At 41.3% G+C, this 14,192-nt stretch overlaps 2 protein-coding genes across 2 annotated transcripts; both read right to left on the reverse strand.

Moving 5' to 3' along the window:
• Positions 1–1,150: 1,150 nt before the first annotated feature.
• On the reverse strand, positions 1,151–10,199 carry LOC114175270 (uncharacterized). The gene is made up of 2 exons (XM_028060052.2): positions 6,604–10,199; positions 1,151–6,418 (listed from the first exon to the last, which is right to left on the reverse strand). Exons 1-2 carry the CDS (start codon positions 10,194–10,196, stop codon positions 2,974–2,976), a joined length of 7,038 nt encoding a protein of 2,345 aa, XP_027915853.2. The 5' UTR covers positions 10,197–10,199; the 3' UTR covers positions 1,151–2,973.
• A 1,059-nt stretch (positions 10,200–11,258) lies between these two features.
• Positions 11,259–12,395, reverse strand: LOC146885904 (uncharacterized). The gene has a single exon (XM_085675129.1). It carries the CDS (start codon positions 12,393–12,395, stop codon positions 11,259–11,261), a length of 1,137 nt encoding a protein of 378 aa, XP_085531255.1.
• Positions 12,396–14,192: the final 1,797 nt, after the last annotated feature.

Below are 14,192 nucleotides of genomic sequence, written 5' to 3' on the forward strand. Positions count from 1 at the left end.
TAAAACAAAGTAAAGGTAAAAGTCAATAAAAGGAAAAATGGTGAAAATAAGACCAAAGAAATAAAAATAAATAAAAAAAGTAAAAACAAAATAAAATAAAATACAATATATAAATATATTCACTATCAAATTAATAATAGTATATTTTTTCACTTTTTTTTTTGGAGTTAATTGACTAATTTTTGTTGTCGGACGAAATTGGGTGTTGACAGCTGCCCCTCTTTACTTAGATTTTACCGATAATACGAAAATTGACTTTTCGTATTATTATAGTAAAAGATAAGTAAAGAAAAAAAACACTAATTTCGTTCGGATGTTCACAAAAAATAGGTGAACAAAAACTAATTTAAAGGGATGTGGTGACCAATTCTATAAAGAGGGTCAGGACCTCGAAAGAGAATCAATGACCATTCCAAAGGAGAGGGTCTTGATGTAAAGAAATCGATTACCAGTCCCATGGAGAGGGTCTCGATGCAACCAAAAAAATCAGTGACCATTGCTTTGCAGAGGGTCATGATGTAACCATACGGAGATTAGCGACCATTCCATTGAAGATGGTCTATATCTGAAAGGATTTAATGACCATTACTGAGTAGAGGGTCTCGATCCGTCAAATGATGTGGCCAATCCTAAGGAAAAGACATAGGAATTGATGACTATTCTCACGAAGAGGGTCATAACCTGGACCCAACCATTCCCAAGGAGAGGGTCGTTGTCTGAAGGGAGAACACGAGGCTTGACCATTCATAAGGAGAGGGTCGTGATGAAAGGAGGATTTGGACTTGACCAATCCCAAGGAGAGGGTCGTTGTCTAAAAGGAGAACATGGACCCGACCCTTCCTAAGGAGAGGGTCGTGAGGATCTGAGGATCTGTAGTTGACCAATCCTAAGGAGAGGATCGTGAGGAAAGGAAGATTTGGACTTGACCAATCCTAAGGAGAGGGTCGTTGTCTGAAAGGAGAACCTGAGGTTTGATTTTGATGTATCAGCAAACAACACATGAATGCTTTACATTGGTGAAGCTTGTGCAAAACATTTGTCCTGACTAAACGTTTGAATCCATTTTTGAATGATGATGTAACATGATGAAATGCATGAATGCATGGATGCATGGATAAAATTCATGTGAAGTTTTTGTTTTTGTTTTCCCTCTTTTTTTTTTTTTTTTTTTTTTATAAAGATGCTCTTGTTTTGGAATTAGTTGTCAGCGTTGTCGTCAAATCCAAGGCATGTTCAAGTCACGTTCGTGATATTATGTTCAAGCAAAAATAGTGGGGAGTGGTGAAAGATCCTGGTGCACATTGCAAAACTATGAGTTTAATATCTTCTCTCCTTTTTTTTTTTTTTTTTTTTTTTTTTTTTTTTTTTTTTTTTTTTTTTTTTTTTTTTTTGCGCGTCATGCAAAGCATACTAGCTTGAACTCATGAATGAAAGAGGGATAGGAACCAGTTTTGTAAGAGGCTGAACAATTGTTCAGGGGCAACATTACCGGTGGTCAGGTTAATACTTAAGAAGAAACATGCAAGGTTTAAAAACTGTCCCCAGTTTTGTTGTGTTGGACAAGAACGTAGTTTGATGAGACGGAAAGGATTGCCCCAATTTGCATCTTTTGCTTAACTCACAGGCTAATGGGAAATTTTTTCCATTTTCTATCTTTATTATTCTTTTTTTTTTACTCACTCTCTCCCTTTTTTTTTTTTTTTTTTTTTTTGCCGATTTGTGTCGTCAACCGCTTACTTTTGTCCGCGAATTAAGCTCATGAGAAGATCAAGACAAACATTCCTCAATCGATGTGGACTTTTCTTAGCTTGTAACGTGGCTAGGGGTTAAGAGGTTTATGAAAGAAATGGTCAATAAGGCTCAAGTATGAGTTTGCAGGTATTAAATTTGGAACAAGAATCATTTGCATGACACCCGGTAAGCCTTTCACTTGGAATTTCGGGGTGTTCTATCATCTTTATTTTCACTTTTCTTTTCCTTTTTCACATCCTTCATGTCCTTTGCATTGTTATCACTTTGTGATTTTTTGACATGCGTTTCTAGATTTCTTTTTCATTGATCTGTTTGAACACCTCTTATGTGTTTCGAGTAACTTGACATGCTGATGATTCTTGTCCAGGGATACTGAAAGAAGTTTTTATTTTGGCTCAAAGGGGGTACAAATGGATATATATATATATGATTTTTCCTTTAAATTTTTGTAGGGGAAGGAGGCCACACGTCATTTCAAAGTTTGTTCGCCTTATTTTCACATGAGCTTAGCTCTAAGCCAAAATTCGGCAGCATTTAACCCATTCTGCTCTCATTTCTTTTCCTTCATATATTCTTTCCTTTTCCCATATCGCCTTTGTAGGTTTTTCATTTTAACGAACAATCCTCTTTTGTTCTTCCCAACTTGTGGCCTTGGCCTATTGTTAGACAAGGTCAACTAAACAAAAAAACCTGCCACAGTACACTCTTCTTTATTTCCTAGGGTAATCCTTTATTTCAGAGGGAAGTGAACGAATTGGGAGTTCAAGCAATATGAATGCAGATGCTTCAACAAGATATGAACACAAGTTATGCTTAAAGTGACAAACCACGGAGAAACCTTCCCTTCTCCCCACTTTTGTATTTTCATTCCCTTTTTCTCCTTATTCTTGGAAAATGCCATACACTTGACAACTTTATTAACAACGAATTCCAAATCTGATTTCCCTTTTTTTATATTTTTTACTTCCATGACACCCTTTAGAAGCGAGCCTGCTCTTAGAGATCATACCTGTGATGCCCCATTTATGACTTTATTCGTCTTTTATCCTCTTTTTTTTTATTATATGTTACCTATTCTCTTTACGAGCTCAACGTGACATCAATTGTTTCAAATTTATGGAGAAAACCAAATGGTGTTTATTGAACGAAAAACAAAGCAGAGTACAACAAAATTTGGATACAATGTCGGTATCCCTAGTAGTGTATCCTATCAAGGAATCATTATGCATAAAATTTTTTGACCGCGTCAGAATTGACCGGTAACGGTAATTCCTCCCCATCCATCCTTGTGAGAATTAGTGCCCCACCAGAAAATGCTTTCTTCACCACATACGGGCCCTCATAATTTGGAGTCCACTTGCCCCTATGATCCTTCTGTATAGGCAAGATCTTTTTCAAGACTAGCTCGCCTTCGTGGAACTCTCTAGGGCGCACCCTCTTGTCGAACGCTTTTTTCATCCTTCTTTGGTACAACTGTCCGTGACACACTGACGTTAGCCTCTTCTCCTCAATGAGGTTGAGCTGGTCAAACCGAGCTTGAATCCATTCGGCCTCTTCCAATTGGGTCTCCATTAACACTCGTAGGGATGGAATTTCTACTTCGAAAGGTAGCACTGCCTCCATCCCGTATACCAGAGAGAAAGGCGTTGCCCCAGTCGATGTACGTACTGAAGTGCGATACCCATGCAAAGCGAAAGGAAGCATCTCGTGCCAATCTTTATACGTAACCACCATTTTCTGTACAATTTTCTTGATGTTCTTATTAGCAGCCTCGACTGCCCCATTCATCTTTGGACGATAGGGAGAAGAATTATGATGTTGGATTTTAAACCCTTCACACAATTCAGTCATCATTTGGTTGTTCAGGTTGGTGGCATTATCGGTGATTATCTTGTTGGGCAATCCGTATCTGCAAATTAGCTCTCTTTTTATGAACTTAGTCACAACTTTTCTTGTCACATTGGCGTAAGAAGCAGCTTCTACCCATTTAGTGAAGTAATCAATTGCAACCAGTATGAAGCGATGTCCGTTTGAGGCTTTTGGCTCTATGGCTCCTATAACATCTATCCCCCACATTGAAAACGGCCATGGTGCAGACATTACGTTTAAAGTAGTGGGCGCCATATTAATATTATCTGCATACTTCTGACATTTCTCACACTTCCTCACGTGCCTGCAACAGTCACTCTCCATGGTCAACCAAAAGTAACCAGCCCTCAATATCTTCCTGGCCATTGAGTGCCCATTCATGTGTGTGCCGAAGGTACCTCCATGGACCTCCTCCAATATTGACCCGACTTCTTTTGCATCCACGCATCGAAGGAGAACCATGTCATGATTTCTCTTGTACAACACATCCCCACTTAAAATGAAACTTGTAGCCAACCTTCTTAGTGTCCTTTTATCATTCTCAGATGCTCCTTCGGGGTATTCCCTGGTTTTTAAGTAGCGTTTGATATCAAAATACCAAGGCTTACCATCTGATTCTTCTTCAATGAAGTGACAATATGCTGGCTCTTCGTGGCTCTTCATTTGGATCATTGGCAATAACCCATCTTGATTAACCTCGAACATTGATGACAAAGTGGCTAAGGCATCTGCCAACTGGTTATCTTCTCGCGGAATGTGTTGAAATCCAATGGAATCAAAATACTCCACCAACCCCATGATATAAGCTTTGTACGGAATCAACTTCGGATCCCTAGTCTCCCATTCTCCTTTTAATTGATGGATGACCAATGCCGAATCTCCATACACATTCAAAATTTTCGCCTTCGATTCAATCGCGGCTTGGATGCCCATAACGCAAGCTTCATATTCAGCAATATTGTTCGTGCAATTAAAACACAACCTTGCGGTCATTGGAATGTACTGATTCCCTGGAGATATCAGTATTGCCCCTATACCATGTCCCATGACGTTAGAAGCTCCATCGAATAATAACGTCCATGTCTTTCCATTTTGCTCTTCCTGATCACCTTCGAACAAGGCCATGATGTCTTCATCGGGGAATTCAGGCTGCATTGACTGGTAATCGTTAACGGGTTGTTGAGCCAGATATTCAGCCAGAGCACTACCCTTGATAGATTTCTGAGTGACATATATAATGTCGTATTCTGACAATAGCATCTGCCACCGGGCTATCCTTCCAGTCAAAGCGGGTTTTTCAAAAATATACTTGATGGGGTCCATCTTGGATATCAACCAGGTAGAGTGACTCAACATATATTGTCTTAGACGATGGGCGGCCCATGCCAATGCGCAACAAGTTCGCTCTAAGAACGAGTATCGTCGTTCGCATTCCGTGAACTTCTTGCTCAGGTAGTATATGGCATGCTCTCTTCTTCCAGTTTCATCATGCTGACCTAACACACAGCCCATTGATTCGTCCAATACGGTCAAATACAGAATCAGTGGTTTCCCAGGTTTAGGTGGGCGTAAGACTGGAGGATCTTGAAGATATTGTTTAATTTTGTCAAAAGCAGCCTGACAGTCTTCATTCCACTTGACAGCCTGATTTTTACGTAATAGCTTGAATATTGGTTCACAGGTGGAAGTCAACTGGGAGATGAACCTAGCAATGTAGTTCAGTCTGCCCAAGAAACCTCGCACCTCCTTCTCCGTGTTAGGAGTAGGCATTTCGACTATCGCGCGCATCTTGTCAGGATCAACCTCAATCCCCTTTTGACTGACAATGAAACCCAGCAACTTTCCAGATTTCACACCGAATGTGCATTTAGCCGGGTTTAGTTTAAGCTTGAACTTCCTCAATCTCTCGAACAATTTCTTCAGGTTGAGGATGTGTTCTTCTTCTGACTCAGACTTGGCGATCATATCATCTACGTAGACCTCGATTTCTTTATGCATCATATCATGAAAGAGCGCCACCATGGCCCTTTGATAGGTTGCTCCGGCATTCTTGAGTCCGAAAGACATCACTTTATAGCAAAATGTCCCCCACAATGTGATAAATGTTGTCTTTTCCATATCTTCAGGTGCCATTTTGATCTGATTATATCCCGAGAAGCCGTCCATAAATGAAAATAGTGAGAATCTGGCTGTATTATCCACTAACGTGTCAATGTGAGGCAATGGGAAATTGTCCTTTGGACTCGCACGGTTCAAATCTCGATAGTCAACGCACATCCGAACTTTGCCATCCTTCTTAGGTACTGGTACAATATTTGCCACCCATTGAGGGTATTTTGCCACGGCTAGGAATCCAGCGTCAAATTGCTTTTGCACTTCCTCTTTGATCTTTAATGACATTTCTGGTTTCATTCTCCTTAACTTTTGTCTAACTGGAGGACATTCCGGCTCGAGTGGAAGCTTATGTTGTACTATATCAGTATCTAAGCCCGGCATGTCATTGTACGACCAAGCAAACACATCCCTAAATTCCTTTAGTAAAGCACATAATTCTTGTTTCACTTCTCTCTTCATACTAGTGCCAATTTTCACTTCTTTCTTCTCATCCCCCTCTCCTAGGTTAAGTGCTTCAACATCCTCTTGATGGGGTTTTATTTCCTTAGATTCTTGTTCCACTAATCTCATTAGTTCAGGGGAGGGTTCCGGATCATCTTCATAATCATCTTCCATATTATCGACAGGGCGCTCAAAATTAGGGGTATCGACATTGTTATTTTCAAAACATTCATTGTCATATCTGCATTATTCGAGTTCATAAAAACGATAAATAAAACAAACAACAGTGAAAAGTGCAAAACAAAAAAACGAAGGTGGTAAACACAAATTGATTATCACGCTGAGCATAAAGAAAAAGGTGTCAACCCGTTAAGTCATGAATCCTAGAGCTCCGGGTAAAGCAGTAGGATTAATTAAAAATATTACATTTTAACCAAATTAAACATCACAGGTAGATCCAAAGTCTCCCAATTGTTGAGTGGTGCATCTGAAACGCACGGCCGCACAAAGTTCGAGCCTCCAAGTTCCTCTTCATCGTCGACAGCTGCTATTTGGCTAGTGTTGATCCACCCGGCACTGCAAAAGCTCTCTTTGATGTCACAAATGAAGATCTTTCCTAACCCCAGCTCCTTTCCTTGCATGCGGGCCAGACCACGTTCTCTCCTTTCTTCAACTAACCTTCTTTTGTCTTCTCGAGTAGGCTTGTATCCCAGGCCGTATCTGTTTCTTTTCTCAGTGACCTCCAGCGGAAATATCAATCCTTGCTTATCCTTGCCTAGCCCTTTTCCGTACTCATATCCCTCTTTCAGCATGACCTTGGCAGCCATAAGGGAGGCACGAGACAAGCGTGGGTTCATTGGATATGGCTCCACATAAGCATTGCCCACAACTTCCAAAGACTGGAATGCTGTCTCGAGGGCTTCTTCTGCTGCTTCGATATAGCGAGAAGACGAAGGTCCACTTACCAAAATATCTTCCTCTCCTGAAACTATTACTAGTTTATCGCCCATGACATATTTCAACTTTTGGTGCAAGGTTGAGGGCACCACACCTGCTGAGTGAATCCAAGGGCGACCCAACAAGCAACTGTATGCTGGGAGGATATCCATCACTTGAAAGGTTACTTGAAAGACACACGGCCCGATTTGGATTGGCAGTTCTACCTCTCCCATCACTTCTCTTTTACTCCCATCAAAAGCCCTCACGATCATCGCGCTTGGTTTCATGTGGATACCCCCACACGGAAGCTTTCCCAGTGTTTCTTTTGGCATTACGTTCAAGGAAGAACCATTGTCGATTAATACTCGTGCTATGACATGATCCAAGCATTTCACAGAGACATGGAGGGCCTTGTTATGTCCTCTCCCTTCAACAGGTATCTCCTCATCAGTGAAAGTGAGGTAATTGTTAGCGGTGATGTTGCTAACAATTCCCTCAAAACTGTCCAGAGAGATATTCTTGTCCACATGCGCCCCACTGAGCATCTTCATGAGTAGCTCTCTATGTGAGGTTGAATGCATGAGTAAATCCAAAAGAGAGATCCGAGCAGGCATGCGATTCAGTTGTTCAACCACTTTATACTCGCTCTGTTGTATGAACTTCAAAAACTCACCAGCCTCTTCATCAGATATTTCTTTCTTGTCATCTTTTCTCAGTCCTTCATCGGTTTGTATCATCTTCCCCTTCAAGGATTCTTTAGCATTCTTGGTCATCATCGATTCACTACTCCCCGCTCCATTTTTCATCAAGATCGGAGGCGTGAATATGCGACCACTCCTAGTCATTCCACCGATGCCCGATATGTTTTCAACCACCGGCTCACCATTGGTAGGTTGACCTTCCGTTCGTTGTTCCCCACCCGACACACGTACGCCATATTTCCACGGGACAGCTTTCTCACTCTTGTAAGGAAAAGAGGAGGGTGCCTGGATAGTAATAGGTTGCCTTTCTTGAATTGTTGGTGTGGAGGGGGATCTGGTGAAATGAATCACCAATGGCTCTGGCAAAGTCACATCTAGTTTCCCGCCATCCTGTGCAAATACTTCCTCCTCCATACCCTCGCGATATACTTGCACAAAGTTTCTGTCAAGCAGATCTTGTAAAACAATCTCGAACTTGGTGCACTTTTCGGCAAAATGTTTAGCATCTGGATGAAATTCACATTTCTCACCCAAGTTATACTCCCCTTTTAGCAGGCCCAATTTCAGCAATGTCTCAAAAATAAATCGCTTGGAGCTCCGAATTTCACTCACATTCTTTACTAGCTTGTGTTCCCTACCCTCAATGGCATTAGTCGAAGGATTCCCATGCCCAGAAAGAGGATTCGCTTCGACATTAGGTTTGTCTTCGTGAAACTTTACCCATCCTGAGTTGATTAAAGCTTCCACTTTGTGTTTAAGGGCTACACACTTCTCAGTAGAGTGTCCAACTCCTCCCCCATGATAATCACATTTAGCATTTGGATCATAATTCTTTGGGAACGGAGGTTGCATAGGTTTCATCGGACAAATTGCCACCAAGCGTTTTTGGAGAAGATAAGGTAACAATTCCGTATACGTCATCGGAATGGGGGTGAACTGAACAAAGTTCCGCTCTTGATTTCTCCTCAGATTGGCGTTCTGACCCGCATTTCGGCTAAAATTTGAGTTAGGTTCAGTTTTCCAAGCATTATTTGGGGGATGCTGCGGTTGATAAAGATTCGACCCTTGATAAAACCCTTGTTGTTGAGGTTGTGTTTGATGAACAGACACTGCATTGGCCACATAAGGAGGTTGATTCATGTGAGGTCGATAATTATGAGTAGGAGCCCGACCTTCCCATATTGGCATCACTGAGGCTGTGTGTGCTTCCACTTCTTTCTTCTTTCCTGGATGGAAACCGGGTTTCTTAGAAGTTGCAGCCGCGAACGGGCCATATGCAATTTTTCCACTTTTTAACCCGACTTCTATCCTTTCACCAATAATAATGATATCAGCGAAATTGGAAGACACATTCCCCAACACGTGCTCATAAAATGGTGATTGTAGTGTGTTTACAAACGTCGCCACCATCTCCTTATCAAGTAGTGGTGGCTCAACCTGAGCAGCCAACTCTCTCCACCGTTGTGCATATTCCTTGAAGGACTCAGTATCCTTCTTGGCCATATTTTGCAATTGTAATCTATCTGGTGCGCTATCCGTGTTGTACTTATACTGCTTCACAAAGGCGTCTGCCAAATCCATCCAGGAACGAATTCGAGATGGCTCCAAGTGCGTATACCAATTCAGCGCAACACCAGCCAAACTATCTTGGAAACAATGTATCAACAACTTGTCATCATAGGCATAAGCAGCCATCTTTCTACCATACATTGTCAGATGGCTCTTGGGGCACGTGGTACCCTGATACTTTTCAAATTCTGGGACCTTGAACTTATGTGGTATCATCACACCGGGAACCAAGCTTAATCTCGCAACATCACCAAACCCATAGCTTCCACCGCCTTCAATGGCTCGAACCCTCTCTTCAAGAATCTCAAGCTTACTTTTAGCCTCATCAATACCAGTGGACACTACCTGGGTTGTAGCGTACGGTATGACCTTAGCCAAAGCATCTTCGTCAACCGTTATGTTTGGAGACTTCGGTGCCACAGTCACCCTTGGTTCTGCGAACGTGACTGTTTCCTTCATTCCTGCCCCTGTCGTGGGCGTTGAGGCTAATATCGGCCCTTGAGTATTGATCGGTGGTGTGTTGTTAGTCCCAGGAAAAGAAAAGGAAGTTTGCTCCGCCTCAGAATACTCCCCAACGGGTGGGGTGTACCCCGGAGGCAGACCGTACATTGGGAATGGGATTGACATGCCCTGAGTATTCTGGACCTCATATCGTGGAACCTGAGGGTGAATGTTTTCCTCAATCCTTGCAGAGGAGGCCTCTCCCGAAGCCTTCAGCGACTTTAAGGCCTCTAGGATCTGACTCACTTGATCTTTCAGCTGGTTAATGTCGGCCTTTACAGCTTCATGAGCTTCCTCCCAATCTTCCATGATTCTCTGGTTAGCTCGTGTGCGGTAAGGGTGTCGTGGAAATTTTGCCGTTGTATTTGCTTTTGCTCTATTATTTTTATTAAATGAAATGAATTATGAAAAATGAAAAAAGAAAATGAAAATGAATGCAAACACTTATCTTAGCCAGAAATTTTAAAGCCGTGAGAACCTTGAGGTAAACATATCATAGAAATTAACATGAAACTTTAGTCCATCACATATTGTCAAAACAAACCGATCATCCAAACGCCTTTTACATTCATTACACGAGAAAAGAAAGGAAAACTACTCTCTAGCCCTAGCTATCATGTTCTTCATCTCCCTTATCAATTCCTTACAATGACTAAAGAACGCCTCAATTTCCCTAGGCGGATTGAATATTGGTAGTGCAGCCTCTGCTTCTGCCAATAATCGTGGAATACCTTCGATTGCTCCATTTGCAAGGGAAGCCAACTGTGAGAAACATCTCCTCCAATGTTCCTTGGCCATTTCCTGCTCGACTGAGTATTCATTCATTCGACTTATCACCTCTTGGTGTTCCTTTTCCAATTCAGCTCTGTGCCAGCGTTCTTCATCCATCTTCACCTCATAAGTTGACACCATCTCCCTCATCTGTCGTTCGACCTCACTAATCCTAACTTGAGCGTTGTGCAACCGCTTTAGTGCTTCAGTCTTCTCCCTCTTAAATTCTTCGCACATTTGATCTCTTTGGCGCTTAGATGTTGCTGCTGCATCCCTCTCTCGGTCCCTTGATTTTAATGCGGTGTTGGCTGCAGCCAAATCCTGTTTAACTCTGAAAGCATGATCTCGTTCTTCTCGTTGTTTCCTAAGAACTCCTTCATACGCTTTTGTCATTTCCTCCTTATCACGCCTCATATCCACATACTCGTGTCGGAGACTTTGAAGCTCATTAATTAATTTAGCATTTTTGAGTTCCATCTTCTCCATTTCCTCTTTCAACCTCTTCATTTCCTCAGACTCGGCAGGTTCCAACCGCTCAGGAGCAGGAGAGTCTGATTTGAAAGGTAACTTGACCATGTTAACCCTTTCCAGAATCCATCGTCAGTAGGACATCTTCTCGTCGATCACCCATGGCCTCGGGTCTTTTTCTACACGCAGGACCTCTCCCCAAGCATTCCTGATTCGGCGAATTAGATCAAGGGAAATTCCTTCTTCATAATAATTCCAAATAGCAACCAAAGATTCCGGAGTTGGGGAGCTCTTGATCGGACACCCAAATTGTCGCTGAGCCAAGATAGGGTTATAATTCACGCAATTTCTAGTGCCTATTAGGGGGACGTTAGGGAAAGCCCCACAAGAAATGACACGTGACTTCGACAATCCCGGGACACACCATCTAATTCTTCCCCCATTCAAACTCGCACAAAACTGGGCCCATTCCTTCGCCCCCCGAATTTCAATGCCGCTAGGTGGTAACTCTCCAATAAGACATTCGGCATTCAATGTACCTAGACGGATTCGAGATATAAACCACACATACAACATAGGTACACAACATAGCATCTTCTTCCTCTTGAGTGTGTGGCATAGGTTTAAACTCCCATACACATCAGCTAGAACCGCGGTGACTGGACTTTCTGAATGAATCTTGTAGGCAACAAACACATCGAGGGCGGTTTGATCAACAAAATTTTCCATGTTAGGGAAGAGTATGACTCCATAAAGTGTGAGAGCCAACACATCCATGAACGTCTCCCCCATTTCTTTTTCTGCCAAAAGACGCAGATGCCCTTCCAAATATCCTTGAGGGATCCCCTTCGAGTTGCCCTTGGAGGCCATCTTACCCTCTAGCTCGGCAGGGTGTACCTTCAAGATTTCAGCCAACGTAGAGACAGATGCATGTTGCTCTGAATGCCTGTAAGGGACTTTATCTTCCATTGACAAGCCCAAAATTTGTTCGAACTCTTCTATTGTTGGTACCAATTGAAAATCCTGGAAGGTGAAACATCTGAGTGGCGGATCGTAATATTGAGCCAGAGCAGTGACTGCCGATGCTTGGACTTCCGCATTCAGCGACCTCAATAAGTTCCCATGCCGCTTCTTGAAAGCATTCTTCTGTATAGTCTTCATTTGTTGCAATATTTCCCTCAGCCCACTCAAATTACTGTCTATAACTCTGATAGGTAGCTTCTTCTTCAACGCATCTGGCCCTAAATTTCCCCCGACTCGAAATTCCATGTTAATTTCTCTTGTTTCTCACAAATTCAATCACGACCTTAAAGTTTCTGACCTAGAATCACAAAAATGCATGACATATTATGACAGGGTACATGTTATGCATGAACAAATAATCAAAATGCATGTGGAATGATGCCATAAAAGAATGTACAAATGCATGACTTTATCGCAAATCAGAATAAAATGAGAAAGGCGAGATGAGAGTTAAGGTAATGCACATGCCTCCCTTTGTGCCTTAACAGAGGTTCGGCGCCTAATGGTTCTAAGCTAAAATACATGCGCTCACCAGGATCGTTTCTTAATACTTAAAGATCAAGGTCACTAGAGCTATGGCCCACTTCCCGGCATTTCCCACAACAGTTGGTAGACAACAAGATGTGGGAGTACCAACGAAGCAAACAAACTCTAGCTGGGGTTCTCACAATGACCACTTGGGAAGTTCATCCACCGTGGCACTGCTACACAATCCCCTCTAATTCTAAGTTAAACAGACCCGGGTATAGGGCCCCACTCATGTAATGCGCAATGTGTGTGTGTGAAGGGAGAATAATGCATACCCAGACCCCCATCTGCAAAACAACCAGAAAATCCCAGGCAGATATAGAACAATTCCAAAATATATATCAAAATAGGCAAAGTAATTCACACCCAATTAATCCAAGAAGCAAATATATACAAGCACATATAAAGACAATAATACACAAATAAAAGAAAAAGGGAAAGAAAACATTAGGAAAAAACACATCAAGTTTGCATTTCTAATTAAATGGCTTGACTCTCGAAGATCCCCAGTGGAGTCGCCAGCTGTCGCAATCGGAATCGCGACGGGAGGGCGAACCGAAAAAAGAAAACGGGTTTAAAAAGAATATTTGGGAGTCGCCACCATAGTTATTCTGGAAAACTATGGAAAACCATAAAGATAAGACAAGTCTGCGAAAAACTAGATTTTTGGATCCGGGAGTCGGTTACGTGTAGGGAAAGTATTACCACCCTACAACGCCCGCCCGAAGGCGGTACCTTTAATTAAATATGCAAAGTTGATGTGATTTACAAAATGTTATTTTTCCCCCAAAATAATAAGACAAAAAATGCTAAAAAGAAACAAAAATATTTTTTTTAATTTTTTTGGGCCCGACAAGGATTGACCTTGGTCCTACGTATTCTCATTTAAAGTGAGAAATCAGGGTTACGTAGTTCTTTAAAAGATATTTGTTGGAAAATGTTGATATTTTGTTATTTTGAGAATTTATATATTTTTTTTAGTATTTTTGAATTTCTTGAAGGTAGGTGTCACACGACGCGAGCGGTCGGACAGACACGAAAGGAGAAAGAAAAACTATTTTTTTGGTATTTTTGAAAATGAGTGTCACGCGGTGCGAGCGACCGGACAGACACGTTTAAGTGAAATAGAATATTTTTTCATTTTTCAGATTTTCTTTTTTTCTTTTTTTTTGTAATTTTTAATAATTGTCAAATATATTTTGTTTTTTTTTTAGGAATAAAAATAAATAAATAAATAAAAAAATAAGTAAAAAAAAATAAATAATAATAATAAGAATAAACAAATAAATGAACGAAAATAAACAATAATAATAAAGGAAACAAAATAAAAGAAAAAAAAATAAATAAATAAATAAAAAGAAATAATTCAATTAAGAAGGGTGAGAGTGGGAAACAAAATATGGGGGTGCGTGAGTGGTTAGTGAGAGGTATATGAAGTAAATGAGGTGTATTTATTAAAGGTGATGGTGTGGCTGGTAAAGTATAAAACGAATTCAAAATAGGAGTACAAAGTGT

The sequence above is a fragment of the Vigna unguiculata genome, chromosome 6 (assembly GCF_037176805.1).
Source record: "Vigna unguiculata cultivar grain cowpea cultivar isolate G323 ecotype 2 chromosome 6, ASM3717680v1, whole genome shotgun sequence".
Classification (NCBI taxonomy): Eukaryota; Viridiplantae; Streptophyta; class Magnoliopsida; order Fabales; family Fabaceae; genus Vigna; species Vigna unguiculata.